Source organism: Canis lupus, chromosome 21, assembly GCF_048164855.1.
Source record: "Canis lupus baileyi chromosome 21, mCanLup2.hap1, whole genome shotgun sequence".
Taxonomy (NCBI): Eukaryota; Metazoa; Chordata; class Mammalia; order Carnivora; family Canidae; genus Canis; species Canis lupus.
The window spans coordinates 8,094,495-8,109,127 of record NC_132858.1 but is presented as its reverse complement, the minus strand read 5'-3'; the positions used below and the strand labels follow the sequence as shown (position 1 = coordinate 8,109,127).

General features: G+C 59.3%; 1 protein-coding gene across 8 annotated transcripts in view; it reads right to left on the bottom strand.

The window, feature by feature from the left end:
* Positions 1–14,633, bottom strand: part of ANO1 (anoctamin 1) — an 81,556-nt gene that overhangs the window by 32,093 nt on the left and 34,830 nt on the right. For all 8 annotated transcript variants that reach the window (XM_072790289.1, XM_072790293.1, XM_072790291.1 and 5 more), the window contains 3 exons: positions 13,542–13,606; positions 12,760–12,894; positions 8,877–9,037 (listed from right to left, as the gene is read on the bottom strand). In XM_072790289.1, coding sequence (XP_072646390.1) covers positions 8,877–9,037; positions 12,760–12,894; positions 13,542–13,606 — 361 coding nt within the window. The remainder of the gene's footprint in view (positions 1–8,876; positions 9,038–12,759; positions 12,895–13,541; positions 13,607–14,633) is intronic.

Sequence of the window (14,633 nt, the reverse complement as noted above, 5' to 3'; positions counted from 1 at the left end):
GTCCAAGGTCGCACAGCGAGGCAGCTGGTACTTGACCCCAGGCACTCTAGCTTAGGACCTGTGCTGTGAGATCTTAAGACAGATACGAGGACCCTCTTCCAGAGGTCCCTGTGCCCAGGACCAAGGCTGGAGCCTGGTAGCCAGGGGTGGCAGTGGTACCTAGTTAAGCCTTGGTGGGCTTGGTTATGTTGAAGAAATAAAGACACGTTCTATAGAATAATTACTTTTCAGCTTCTTTAAAAATTGGAAGCATTGGCACCAAAAGGCTAGAGCCAAGGTGAGACCATCCGTTTGTCAAAGTTCAGGTGTACCTTCTCCTCTTGGCCACAGACCCCGCCACTCCCCGGTGCTGGACCCCGTGGCAGAGTTTGCACACCTGCCCTGAAGCAAAGGGGTACAGGTGCGGAGCTCAGGCTTGACTGGCAGGAGGGGTGACGTGAAGGCTCACACGGAGCCCAGGGGGCAGGCCCGGCCTCTCAGCTCAAAAGGCATTGTTAGAAGGGGGCTGGGTAACGGCAGGAAGAAGCCCGAGTGTCTGTTCTCCCCAACTGTGCTCCTGCGCCCCCGCCCCCATCCCAACCTCGTGGACAGTGGAGGGTCCTGCCGGGTTCCCTGCTCCCCGGGGAGGTCTTGCCAGCGTACTGCTTCCGCACGCCCCACCTCTTTCCACCCCGCCCTCAGGCCCTCCATGCAGGGGTAACACACTCCTTTTTACAGATGCATAAAGTGAGGCTCTGAGCAATCTTGTGATCGGTTAACAGGTGGCAGAAACCTGGACTGGGAACTTCTGATGCCAAGATTGGCCAGGGCTGGGGCTGGGGCCAGGGTGTGGGGGTGGCTTGGCACCTGTCTGAGGGCAAGCTGTGTGCCGAGCCTGGTCAGTGTCCAAAATAAGTGGCCTCAGTGACCACACAGGGGGCCCAAGAGACAAGACAAGGTCCCCGAAATCCAGAGCCCCGAGGGCAGCAGAGCACAAAGACACAGACAACCCAAGGGGGAGTCCCGGGCAGGGTGGCAGCAGGTGGCTGCGCTATAATTCTTCTTTCTTTAAACATCTGCCATAATGATACAATGTTAGACAAACATTCTTGCAGGGCAGCCCAGAGGCAGCAGGTGAGCGCAGGGCCTGGTCTGCCCTGGACCACAACCAGCTGGGAGCCTGGTGCGTTACTGCCCGCCCTGCCCCAGCCACCCCCCCCACCCCCATCTACACATCTTCCGACCTGGCCCATGAGGAAGGAGCCCCACTGTGTCTGGCTAAGAGGGTGACCACGGGATAAAAGGCCACGCTTGGTATGGTTCCGTTGACGTGAAACACCCAGGATGGTTATTAGTAAACCCACTGAGAAGGAAAGCAGACTGATGGTTGCCAAGGGCCGGGGACAAGAGGCAGTAGACGGGGAGCTTGCCAAAATTCAGATTCCCGGGCAGGCCAGTGGTAAGCACGCAAGGGTCTGAAGCCCTGACCTCCCGGTCGTCTGGCCTACTTTCCTCCATCCACCTCTTGTCTCATCTCTACTACCCCTGGGGACAGGCAGGGCTCAGATGCTCGCTCCACAGGCCAGGGGGCGTCCTCCTTACAATGTGACCCCCAAGGGCAGAGACCGGCTTTGTGAACCTCTGGCTCCCAATGCCCCAAGTGTCTGCTAGCCGCACACCTCTCCTCCTCCGGGTGGGGACCAGAGATGCCTCCCCTGGGAGCTGCAGGACCAGCAGGAGCTCTCTGAGCAAGCAGTAGAGACGGGGCTCCCTGAGCCACCAGGCACCCCATTTATTTACCCGCCCCCCAAAGAGACTTAATTAACTCCCGAGTCCCCTCTGGCCATTTAATTCCAGCAAGAATCACAAAGGAGCTGTGTCTACACCCCCATCTGGCTCGGGGTGCTTGGCTGGGCACAGCCCTGGAGGGGTTTCAACCACACCTCCACCATTTCATTAAGATGGGGGCTACCCTCCTGCAGCTTCTTGCAGCCGGACTCAAACCAAACAACCTCCTTTGTTCTGCGTGGAACTGACAAGCAGTTAAAACCCCATTATTATGCCATAATTTCAGAAAATTGATCCTAGCAAATAGCTAAATGGGGCTCAAAGTTGCTTTGTGTGACACCTTCTTGGAGGCTTTGAAATGTCATAAATCCCAGGCGGCAGCAAGCTGGCGTCTCTAGGACCGGTGCTTCAGCGCCTGGGCCAGCGGGCCCCACTGTGCAGGGGACGGCGACACGGCCGGCTCCTGCTGCGGGCAGCGGCAGGTCCGGGATCTGTCATCGAGCCAGCAGAAATGTTAGCAGCTGGAGGACAGGAGAAGAAAGGACACAGGGAAGCAGACACACCAATGGGAAGACGAGCCCCTGGAGGGCAACAAACAAATAATTGAATAAGGGATTTAAAAGGGAACTAACCTCGAGGTCTCTGCTAATTACGCTAGACAGTGATTGTGCAGGCGGGGGGGGGGGGGGGGGGGGGGCGGGGAACTGATGGGGGGCGTCTCCCGCTCCCTCTCCCTCCACCTCTGGCTGGGGCTGATGGCACCACCACCTCCCAAGCCCGCAGGCTCTTTCCTGTTACTTCTGTCTTGATTTATAATAAGCTCCTTTCTTCCTAAAGTGAGCGCTTCCCAGGAGTGGTGTGGCTTTTTTGTTATCTTTTCCCCCCAAAGAGAGCATGCAGACCGAACATGCACTTGACAGACGGGCACGTTGCTGTGTCCCGAGGTGGAGGTGAAGCTGAAGAGGCGTGTGTGTGTGTGTGTGTGTGTGTGTGTGTGTGTGTGTGTGTACGGGGAGAGGCAACCAGCAGAAGCACAGATTCGCCCCCTTCCCTACAACCTGCGGGGAGGGAATCACGTTTTGCTCTCAAGGATGGGGAGCTGGTAAGGGCCGGCCAACACCGTTGAGGCCATTACGTGGCCCTGCTCTGCACACAGCAGGTGCTCGATAAAGAAGTGTGAACCCCGCACGCTGGCTGCCCTGAGCAGGTGCCCAGAATCGGACGAGATCGCTCGGTCCTGGCCGGGTGAGCCTCCCTGCCTGCCCACCCCTCACGGCCGCCTCTGGGAGACCCTCTGCTCCCCCAGGAGGGCACAGGACGGAGCCTGGAGCAGGTCTGCATGGAGACAGGTGACCGGGCACTGGTTTAGAGCTGGAGAGCCGACGGGCCTGGCGGGGCGTGTTATGTCCGTTAGAGCTGTTAGCTGTGTGGTCTCGGGCAGCCGCGCTCCCTCTCTGGGCTGCGGGGTCCTCATCCGAGGATAACAACTGACCCTCCCTCCAGGGCTCCTGGGTCACCACTGAGGTCACTGTATGCAGGGCTCCTGCCCAGGGTCTGGCACACAGTCAGCCCTCAATGCAGGTTCTCAGGGGGACGGAGGCGCGTCTGGGGACAGATGGGGGAGCTGTCCAGGTGAGGATAAATCTGAGATAATCTCGTCAGGAGGAGGAAGGCCTGTGTCGAGCGGGCATGTCGGCGAGAGCAGGTTAACCCCACAGGCAGAGGGAGGAGGGACAGGTGCCCATGCCCGGGGCCGGGGAACCAGAGTGCTGGACTCCACTCTTGCCTCTGCCTCTCATCTCTGGTGTAAGCCTGGGAAAGCTGCCTCCATTTGCTCATCTGTCAAATGGGGCAATAAAGCTACCCACCTCCTATGGCAACCAGGGCATCAGTGAGTCACCCCACGCACGATGCTCAGCACGGTGCCTGGCAGAGAGCCTAATGGAAGTGGGTCTTCTCCTTTGGATGGGGTGAAGCCACATCACGGACAGACATCCCCAAGCACAGGGTTATATTGGGCTCCAGCCTCCCAGGGTCCAGGCTCTTCTCTCATATTCAATAAGCAAGTGTTCACCGAACCCACGTACCAGTGAACACAATATGACACCTGGCACCAGGCACAGCCCCGAGGATGTCACAAGGAATGACAAATTTGAGGCTCCCAACACCCCTCAGAGTGGCTTATATTATTACCCCCATTTTACGCCTGGGGATTCAGAGAGCAGAAGCAACTTGCCTGAGGTCACACAGCTGCTAGGTGACAGAGCTAAAAGATCCGAACCTGAGTCTGGCCTGGGATCTGCGGCACCATTAACCACTTCACTGCATCTTCCTGGGAGAGAGCCCACCCTGCTGGGTATCGATCGGACCCAAGCGTCAAGCTGACAGTCTGTGCAAGCTGAGCTCCCCCGGGGGCTCGAATGCGCTGCCCAGTGAACCTTCCCAGCTCAGGGCAGGGACCCAGGCCTGTGCGCCCGGCCAGCAGGTGTTCCAGCTTCCGCCTGGAGCTTCCCAGGCCCAGACCAGAGAGGCAGTGGGGAGGAGAGCGCACACCAGTGCTGAGGTCTTGAGGAAGGCCAGGGAGGCTGAAAATGAGGAGCAGAGGGTGGTGTGGGGGTGGCTCGGAGGTGTTTCCCGGCGGACCCAGGGTCCAGAGAGACGAGGGTGGGCAGCGGAACCACACATAGCTACCACCTCCCCAAGCTCTGCAATAACCACAGCAAAGGGTCTTCCAACACAGCTTGAATGCCTCCTGGAGCAGGGTGCTCACTACCTCCCTGGCTGGCTCACACAGTGCTCACCGCTGGAAATCTCTCCCTGTGCTGAGCTGGTGACCTAGGATTTTATTGATGGTCTTGTTTGGAAGACTGCCTTTGTCCACCAAGAGACGTGATGGGATTTATCATGAGGCTATGCTTATTTCTGCACATTCCTGGCTCCCACTCTGAGCAGACGTCCTGGGACGCAGGCGCCACCTCATTGCTCTGTGCCTGTACCTTGCAAGGCAGAGTCTAGCACAGTCCGTGCTCCCAAGCGCCTGTCTTTGCCAACACGAGCCTGCTGATGCCGGTCACACACCCGTGGTGCTGGCTGGAAAGTCCCTCTCTTGGCTCCCCAGTCCTCACTGCACAAAACAAGTGTCAAATCTTTCCAGCAGAACTCCCGTGTTCCCCAAATCCCACAGATGAATCTCCAAATGTAAAAATCTGTAAAAGACCTGCTGTCTTTTTAAAGCTAAGGCAAGCCTAAGGGAGGCAGGGGAGGCGTGCACTGTGCAAAACCTGCAGACCGGCTCAGGGCCAGGCAAGCGTGGGGTGGGCACCCGAGGGAGGGTCCTCCAGCAAGGGTGCTGTGTCCAGGCACCTCCCTCGCTGCGCCCTCATCCTGGGGTAACCATCCTGTCTTGTGGGGGCCCCAGGGTGAGAACTACAGGGAGACTGTGGGATTTTATGCATTTAGGTCCAGGCTGTTCGCTCCAACAAGTGGGACCGATGAGCCCAGAGCCCCAGCCTAGTCGGGAGGCAGGGCTGGGCCGGGTCGGGGCAGGAGCTTCTGGGAGCTGGGGTGGGGACATAGTCCTGGATACTCTCTATCATCCGAGTGTGCGCAGGCTGCGGGCGCTCAGAGCCATTCTGAGCCTGGGGGGAGAGGGACAAGACTGGCCAGCCTCCTCCTGACAGCTGGGGGGTCACGGACCCACCTTTCTGAGGCTCGGGCACAACCCGCATCCGCACGGGGATGACGATGGCCCAAGAAGGAAGTGCAGCCCCCCACGTACGTCCCGTGTGTGTTTCTGCAGGTGACGAAGAGGGTGCTCGTACTTCTGAGATGAAGCTTGCGATGGCCAGAAGCCAATGGAGCTCTCAGGGCTCCTGCAGCACGAGCTGGCCTGGCGCCTGGCGCGGAACGCTTGCGACTGATGTCTTTCAGCTGAAAGCTCGGGATCCCAGCCTGTGCCCCGTTCCCGGCCTCCCTTGGCCTCTCACCACAGCGAGGAAGTGGCCCACAGCGGTGCCTTGCACCTGTGCACCTGCGACTTATGTTCTGTCCCCAGGAGGACGTGTGTGTGCGGGGACTCAGGGGGCCAGTTTCCTCCCCACCCTGAGGCTACAGCCGGACAGGCAGGACCCCTGAGGCCGATGCCCCATTCGTCGTGGGGTGGGGGCTGCAACTGTACCCCACGTGCTTCACACGAAGCTGGCCCAGCCATGCCTGCCACCTTCTCCTCAACCCCGGGAAAGGCCCGCAGGAGAGCGGAAACAAAGCACCTTTGCCACGACCAAAGTGTCCTTCTCTGTCGGGGAAACCTTTGGAAAGACAATCACCTGGGGCTTGGGGGCTGGGTTCCTTTTAGGGTTTCCCATGGGGAATGTGGGGATAGGTGGGACAAAACTGGGGAGCCTGGGGCTGGGGAGGGGCTGACAAGGTCTCCTGACTGCTGCTCTAGTCCTTCCCATGGGCCCCCTTCCCCGACCGGCCACACTGTGGCCCCTGGGGATAACCTGGCTTCTCACCATTGGCCCAAGCACCTGCCAAGGAGCTCCCTCTGGTCTTGAGGAAGAGCGCTGGCCACTGTCCCTGTCGGAGCTGGGTCAGCCCTCCTTCCACTTCTTCCCAAGCTGCTCCTTACATTTGCTGTCTTTGACTCAAGGATAAGACACAAAAACACCTTCAATACTGCAGGCCAACTGGCTCTTGATTCCTCAGTGAGAACACTGAGCTCTTTACGGTAGGCCCTTGCTGGGACTCTGGGATTCCCCCTGCACCCTTCCCCTTGCTCTCTGCCCCCAGAGGCTGCCTCACCAGGCCCTGCACCCCTACCACCAGGCCTTTGCACATGCTGCTCCTGCTTGAATCCTGGATTGTCATCTTCCAAGGACAGCAGACACATCAGTTTTGCCTCCTGGCTTCCCCAAACACAGGCACCTCATAAAACTGATCAACCCTCTTCCAGCCAGGCACTGTCACGAACATCTTTACTTCTCACATCGCCCCACGTGTAGGCAGTGCCACCGTGGGTGTGATGATGGCACAGGACCCCTAGTGAGTCAGCCACGTGCTCAGCTTGGTGGATGCTCTGCGGCCAGGACCTCTGATCCCTGCCATGCTGCTTCACAGACGAGGAGGCTGACATTTCCAGGGATGAGGCAGGGAGGGGGCATAGTTGAAGCCTGAGTCCCAAGGGTATAAATGCCCACTGGGTGGCCTGGACAGTCAGAGGGGCACCGAACCATTTAGCAGGTCAGGTCACGGTCACCCCATGGACCACTGGTGGATGTTGGCTTGGCAGCCACATGGGCTCAGGGGCCCACCGGAGGGTGCTTGTGGGGAACCACCCCCACCCAAGCAGCAAGGATGGGGTCGCAGCCGAGGCTTCGGGGAGGGAGACTCCTGGGTGGGCGCTCCTGCTAAGGACACCAGGCTGTGCTCTAGATCCCAGGTGGGGAGGTGGGTGCCCAGCATGCGAGGCGAGATGCTCCAGCTCACAGTTTCGCCAGGACCCGTCCCAGAGCTGGCGGCCACTGCCAGTCACCCCCCACTCAGCTTCCAGTGAGTGTGGACATGTGACCGAGGAGCCAGCCTGGCTGCTCAGCCCTCCCCTCCTCTGCCTGCACTCTCTACCTCCAGACCTCAGGCTCAGCCAACCCTGAGCCTCCCCGCTCCAGGGAGACGGGGCCAGGCGGCACCCTCGGGCCCTGGGACGCCTGCAGCTCCCTTCCTCGCTGACATGTCCCCTGCTGATACCTCGGGCTGAACAGACCCTCTTGGGCGGGGAGGGAGGCTGCCAGCGGCGCAGGGAAGCTGGTTCTGCCTCCACGGTCCCTCCTTTCCTGCAGTGAGACTCCCCGAGCTGCCAGCCTCCCTGGGGTGGCTGCCGAGGTGAGAAGCTCATGTCCTAACCTCGAGGATTCCGAGATTCTGAAAAATTCTCCCCAGTCCAGGGCTTTGGCATGTCACTGACGACCCACTGCACTCAGCAATGGAGTACCTGAACCAAAGCCTCTGTGACTGGCTCCTGAGCCCGCCGCCGCCGCCCCTGGCACACCCACCGTGCACGGGGACGATGCTGAGTGTGCAGAGCCAGGCACAGGCCCCTCGGCAGCGAAGTGAGGCTCCATGAGGTGCCAGCCCGGCTGCTGCCAGGCCCCTCTGTTTCTACACTGAGTCCCCGCACCTCACATGCCCAGCACCTCTGCCCTCGACATCTTCAGAACATGCTGGAGGGGCTCACACCTCTTCCAGGAAGGCTGTCCTGACTTACTCCTGCAGGCATCTTGGCCTCTCTGTGTCCAGCTCCATCTCCTCTAGATGGGAGTCTCTGGAGGCAAGGATCAGACTCTGGCATCCAGGGGACAGCTCAGCACGCTGCTGCTGGGGGGCCGAACCCTGAATGCCCCCTTGGCAAAGCTCTAACAGGGCTACAGAGGAGGGAACGGACCAGTCTCCTGATCAAAAAACACCTGCAGAAATGCATCTAGCCACCTCCATCACCAGCCTCCCAGGCCCCCAGAGTCTGAGTCAGGTACGGAAGTAGGGAAGCGTCCCCAGAGGAGGAGCTGGGTGCCTTGGACTTGGGGCGGCAGTGGAGTCTAGGGTTTAAGGCTATGGGCTCTGGAAACCGCACGTTTGATCCTGGTCTTGGACACCCAGGAGCCGAGTGACCCTGGGAAACTCACATCAACTATCTCTGTGCCTCCACGTCCTTCCCCGTAAAGTGGGCATGTGGAGCCTGCAGGGGGGCTGCGCAGACCCAATGAGAGATGTGCCCCAGGGCCTTCCCAGCACCACCAGGCCCTCTCGGCGCTCAAGCAGCTGCCTTCCTGGGCAATGATCCTTGTCCCAGGAAAGAGGGCCCATTTCTCAGAGCAAAGCACCCTTCTCTGCTGTTCATAAGACGTGGGTCAGAAGGACCAGTCTGCATCTGGAACACAGCACAGACCTGCTCACCTGCAGATACAACAGGGTGTCCTTTCCCCCGACCCTCCCTCCCGCGTTCGTTCCTGGTGAATGTTTGCTGCCTGTGCAAACAAGGAGGAAGGAAGGGAATGTAGGAACCCATCCGAAGTTGCTTTCTGCCCACAGACCCGGGGCAGCCGTGCTCTGCTTACCCCAGAGGGCCATGAATACGGAGAAGAAGACAGTGGCGGGGTTGTCGAAGAGGTGGCTGGCCCGGGCCGTGGCGCACGCTGAGCTCATCTTCCAGTAGCTACAGGTCTTGTCACACAGCGGGCACATGGTGATGTTGTGTCTCTGGTCACACATCTCCATGCTGCAAGACAGGGATCAGCCTGTAAGTCCCCAGGTGAGGACACGTAGGAACTCTGTGCTGGGAGCCACGCGGGGGTGGGACAGAGTGCCGGTCCTGAGCAGCGGGTTGGTGAGGTGACACCGATAAGGCACGCCGGCCAGCTGCAGCTGGTGTCCATGTCCCTTCTCTCTCCAGGACCAGCTTCGGACACAGGTGACACATGCAATCCCAAGGATCCCTGAGCTCAGAAGGGCCTGAGCTTGACTTCCTGTCTCTGTTACCACCTTAAAATTCTTAATGATTTTGAACAAGGCTCTTGCATTTTCATTTTGCATGAGGCCTGCAATTTCTGCAGCTGACTCTGGGTGTGGGCCTGTCCGGACTTGCTGAGTGCTCACTTCATGGGGGAACCTGAGGCAGCAGGACCCACAGCCTGTATGGGAGCCACCTCTAGGAGAAGCCAGGGGCCCATGGCCAGCATCCTCTCTTAGCTGGGCACTGTCCGGGCTTGTGCTAACAGCGGGTGCTGTCTGGGTGCTCATGCTGTAAGGCCCCGGAGGATAGCAAGAGGAACAGGTGAAGCCATAGACACGCTGTGCCCCTCCCGTGTCCCTGCACATCTCAGGCACTATGCAGACTGCCGTTCATATAGGCTCAGTCGTCCTGGCAGGGATGCCATGGGGCAGCTGGCCTCGGGTGAGGCCCGGGCATCTGCCTCAGGGGACGCTTGGGATGCACAGAGGAGACAGATAGCTGGGTTGGAAGGAATGCACCGACGGGTGGTCCAGGCAAGGGACACCACTGTGCAGGGCTCGCTCAGGAGCCAAGGGGTGCCTGGCTGGGATGGTGGGTCCCATTCAACACAGGTTGTTAGCCTGCTGGGCAAACATAAAGTCTGGGGCCAGAGCCCAGCTGCTGCAGAGAGACGAGAGGGGGGCTGTACGATGCCCAGTGGCTTCCCTCCTCCACCAGCACCCTGGCACACAGGCCCTCTCTTGTTGATACTCAAAGATACCAACACTCAAAGGCCATCAGCTGTGTGAGCAGGAGCCTGCAAGAGCATCCACCTGGCCCAGACCAGCTTTGGGGGCTACTATGACCCCATATTCATCAATGAAGAAATAAGCCCAGAGAGGGGAAGTAACGTGCTTAGGGTCATACAGCAGAGTGGGGACTGGGCCCTGTTCTCTATCTGTAAAGCCCAAGCCCTGCATGGCTCTCACACACTGCTCCTGGGTCCTTCTGTGGCTATTCCTGCCCTCTGTGCCCCTGGCCAGGCCCCTGAGCCTCAGACTCAGTTTCTCCTTCTGGAAGATGAGGAGAGGGACCAGAGTAAGGCCCTTCCAGCTCTGGCCTGCCCTGAACTTCCTCCTGTCTGCTGACTTGGATAAGACACCGAGCTATAATAGACACAAGGCAGGAGTGCTCGTTCCCGGGGGCTGAAGCAGGGGGTGTTTTTGTTCCTTATTTCTGGATGCACGGTGAACTTACACACACGATCAGACCTGGCCCATAGCGGAACACCTGCTGAAAGGCTCTCGGGGACCCCCATGCCGGCGCGGTGGGCATTCGGGCTCACTTCTCAGTTACGCTGTGAAAACACTGTGTACATGCGTGTGTACCAGGCACTGTGTCAGGCATGGAGATGGAAAGATGATCATGGTGAGGAGGCTGCTGCCTCGGAGCGCCTGGGGAAGTGAGCGTGCATGTGCATGCATGTGGGAGTGTGTGCATGCGTGGAAGAGGGGCCGGCACACACGGGCGGGGGCGCCAGCCAGCTCTGGGTTCAGTGCTGGGCTCTACCCTGTGTGATCTGTGTGGCTTAGGGCAGGTCATACAGACTCCTCGGGCCTCGGTTTGCTCATCTGTAGAATGGGGGTGCTGGGAATGAAGAACATCCATGCTGTCGGGAGGATTAAACCAGGGAACACACAGGAAGCCCCCGGAACAGTGGTGCTCACCGTTACTATCCCGGGGGTAACCGAGCACAGCTGCTGTGGGGCGGGGGGAGGTGCTGACAAAAGCCCCCACTGTCGCTGGGCCTCCTGGGGCCCTGGTGACCTGGCCAGGGTGTATGTGTGCAGGGCCCAGAGCCCAGAGGGGGCGGGGGCCAGGCCCTGCAGCTCTGCCTGCGGGGGGTACTGCCCGCCGCCCAGCCCTCCTCCCTGTTGGCATAAACAAGGCTAGCCAGACAAAAAGCCTTTTTCGGCTGGTTTGACACCCTCCGCCTCGCCCTTCACGACCCACAGCCAAAATAAAGACAAGGAACGGGAAGGTCTGCTGTGGAGGGGATGGGCAGGGCGGGGGTGGCCGGCTGCTGGCTTCCCTGCAGACCCGGTGGATCAGACTCCAAAGGGGACGCACACCTCCCACTTCGCCCGAGGCACCAACGAGGCAGTGGCCAAGGTGGTCTGCATCCCTGGCCGTGTGTCGGGAGGTGGCGACGGCCTGGCCTAGGGGACCTCGGAGCCCTGGTTGGGGAGGGCAGGCCTGCCCGGGCAGAGCCTCCTGGCCGAGGCCCCGCTGGCTGCGTGGAGCCTCCAGGGAAGGGAGGCAGGGGGGCTGGTGAAGCCCCCAGGGGCCCTTCTACGGGCCATGTCCCTTGGAGCTTTGGAGCTGAAGACCCATCACACCTATAGTCACTGTCCGACCCAAGTGCCGCGGCCTCATGTCACATTAGCCAACAGAGGGACAGGCTTCCTCTGGCCTGTCTATGCCCAAAATAGCCCTGGAGGGGACGGAAGCCAGATTCCTTTGACGTTTTGATCCTGGGTGGGTGGAATATTTTAGGTGTTACTCATGCATCAAAGCATCATTTACACAAAAATTTGCCGGATATGGCCCTTCTGTGCCGCTGAGCCATAATGAGCCAGTCTCTTGGCCAGGTAAGGGACCCGTTTGATCTTTACAGACTGGAACCACAGATGAATTTTCCAAGCCACAGCGCTGCTTTGGAGACGCTGGGCTGAGTTGTAAGAAATACAATGGGACTGAAGTCCTCGGACTTGGTCCCTGAGAGATGCACGCGCCTGGAAGGCAGGGCCTGTCAGCAGGGTCCCTGATGGAGGTGGGGGGGCTGTCGTGCTGGACACACCATGCAGTCGCCTCTGGTTCAGGGCTCGGGCTCGGGCACACAGCTGGGAGACAGGACACTCCCCTGCACACGGGGGACCGTGGCCCCCGGCCTCCCACCGCTTGACTCATGTTCTGGCTGCCACTTTGGGAGAACCACACCCCAGCACAAGGCCAGGCCGTCTGGGGGCCCCCGGCCTTCCTCCAGGAGCTCCCCATGCCTGACGTAACCTGTGGTGAGCAGCAGCAGGAGAGTCAGTTCTAGTTCTGTCCATGCAAAACCTCCCGGGCCCCCCCACCCTTCCCCAGGGATGAGGGAAGCCAGCGCTGAGATGGGGGACCCAGGGGGCTGAGTCCACGGAGGGACCTGGGCAGAGCCCTTTGTCTCATCGCCTGGGCTCACTAGGAAGCAGCACATTTCCCTGTCACTTAACTAAAACCTCTTAAAAGAGGGCAAAAAAACCTTCCAAGGAGGAAAAGCAGTTGGACGGTTATTTTACATCTTCCCCCAGACGAGAGAGAGTCTCCGGGGGCGTCTGTGCTCAGAAAGGCCCCCACACTCTCCTGGGGGTCTGGGGGTTGCTGGGGGCCCAGTGTAGGGACACAGGGCCCGCAAAGGGGAATGCAGCTTCTCCGAGAGCAGAACGTGTGTGCAGGAGGGATGTGCCTACCTGGGGATGTTGTCATCGACGGTGGCGCATCCGTACAGGAAGACGATGATGCCGACAACAGACGCAGGGATGAGCATCTGGGTGTACACACCCAGCCAGGCGAAGTATAGACCAATCTTCTCCCCAAAGTACTTCCTGCACCACAGGCCAAAGCCAAAGAGAGACAAGCTGATGCTCACTGCACACCAGTGTGGGAAGCACAGCACCCCCCTGCCCAGCAAGGAACAGCTCCAACAGGGCCCAGGGTTCTTCAGAGCAGGGCTCAGAGGGTGTGGGTGGGGGCTCTGGGCCCTGCCGGCAGGTGCGGGGTGCCCCTGTCCTCGGCGTCCTTGGGAAGGTGGGCCATCCCATGTGTGACATGCAGGCTGGGGGCGTGGAGGGCTCCGTCCCAAACCCCACTCAGCGTAGGAGTGGGAAAGAACTCTGGCCTGGAGGTGCCATGAGAACCAACCCTCCTCACATTACGTGCCTCTGGTGCCTTCAGGAGCTTAATAATTTTCATGGGCTGGACTCGGGTTTACAAGTCCCTACAGGACACACATCTGCTCCTCTTCCTGCCCCTGGAGAGAGGACAGCTTTCTCCTTCCTCTCAAGCCCCATCGGCCACCCAGAGCCCTTTCTCCAGCAAATCTATGGGTGACCAGGGCTCCTTAACCTCAGACAGGTTCCCAGGTGCCAAGTATTCAGTGAGGTCAAAACCAACAGACGCCAAACCAGGGACTTGCCTCCCACAGCCTCTGAGCAGCCAGGCCCACTCCCTCTTACCTGGCATCCCCTCTTACCTGACCAGGTCGATGGGCTGGTACTTATAGAAGACCCCGTAGCTCGCCCACTCTTGGTACAGGAGCTGGGGGAGAGCAAGTGGTAAGAGCTCGTGAAGATGGGGCTGAGCCTCCCAGGGCTGGTGTGGTCAGCTCCCGGCTACAGCACCCATTTAGTCAACAAACACTTCTTGAGAGCCGGCCGTGTGCCTGGTACCGTGCTGGGCACTGGGCTTTCAGAGGGGAGCATGGTGACACGGCCTGGAGCTCCGGGGCTCCCACCCTGCCTGGCAGGACAAACCCACATGAAACTTTCAGCTCCAGTAAGGGTCTCAAAGAACCCACCCACGGGGCAGCTGAGCTGGGGCTGGAGGCCGGCGGGAGGCTCCCTGAGCAAGAACAGGCTACATGGGACAGAAGCTTCTGGAATCATTATGGAAGCCCCACTCTTCATGATCTGATCTGGAATTGATCTAAAATGGCCTGACTCTGTGAGACTTTTCCACTTAGGGATCCCGGTTGTCCCTGTCAGATGCCATGGCATTCTTTATAAAGGACAGAGACCACCAGGCTCTGCAGCAGAGAATTACCAGGGGCTAGAATTTTAAAAGCTCTCATGGGGTGCAAAGAGAGCTTGACGTTTCTCTCCTGAGATGGGCTGTCTGATTAACACGGCTTAGTGAAATAAATGAAGTCGACACACACCCCATTACCCCCCAGGCTCTGGGCAGGGATGGTAATGAGCCTGATGGATGGAAAGCCTTGTATGAACACGCAGAGAGTAGTATCCTAAGTAAGACGGCACGTTGGGATTGGGGGTGTTAAAAAAGAAACCCCACCTGTGTGGGTTGCTGGTGCTCTACCAGCCTTAACTCAAAGCCTAAGCCACACAGCTAGGACCCCCTGTGCCTGGCCACCCGGCCCTGCTGGCATCAGACTGGGAATGGGTGGGAGGCAGGTGAGAGAAGGCCCCACGGGCTCCCTGGGCTGCAGGTGTCCTGCAGCCTGCCTTGCATCCTCTTCTTTTCTCTTAACACTTAAACTTAAAACTTGGGGCGGTGGGGGGGGGGGCATCTCCTATACTCATGTTCTGCTCTGGCCCCCTGACAACAC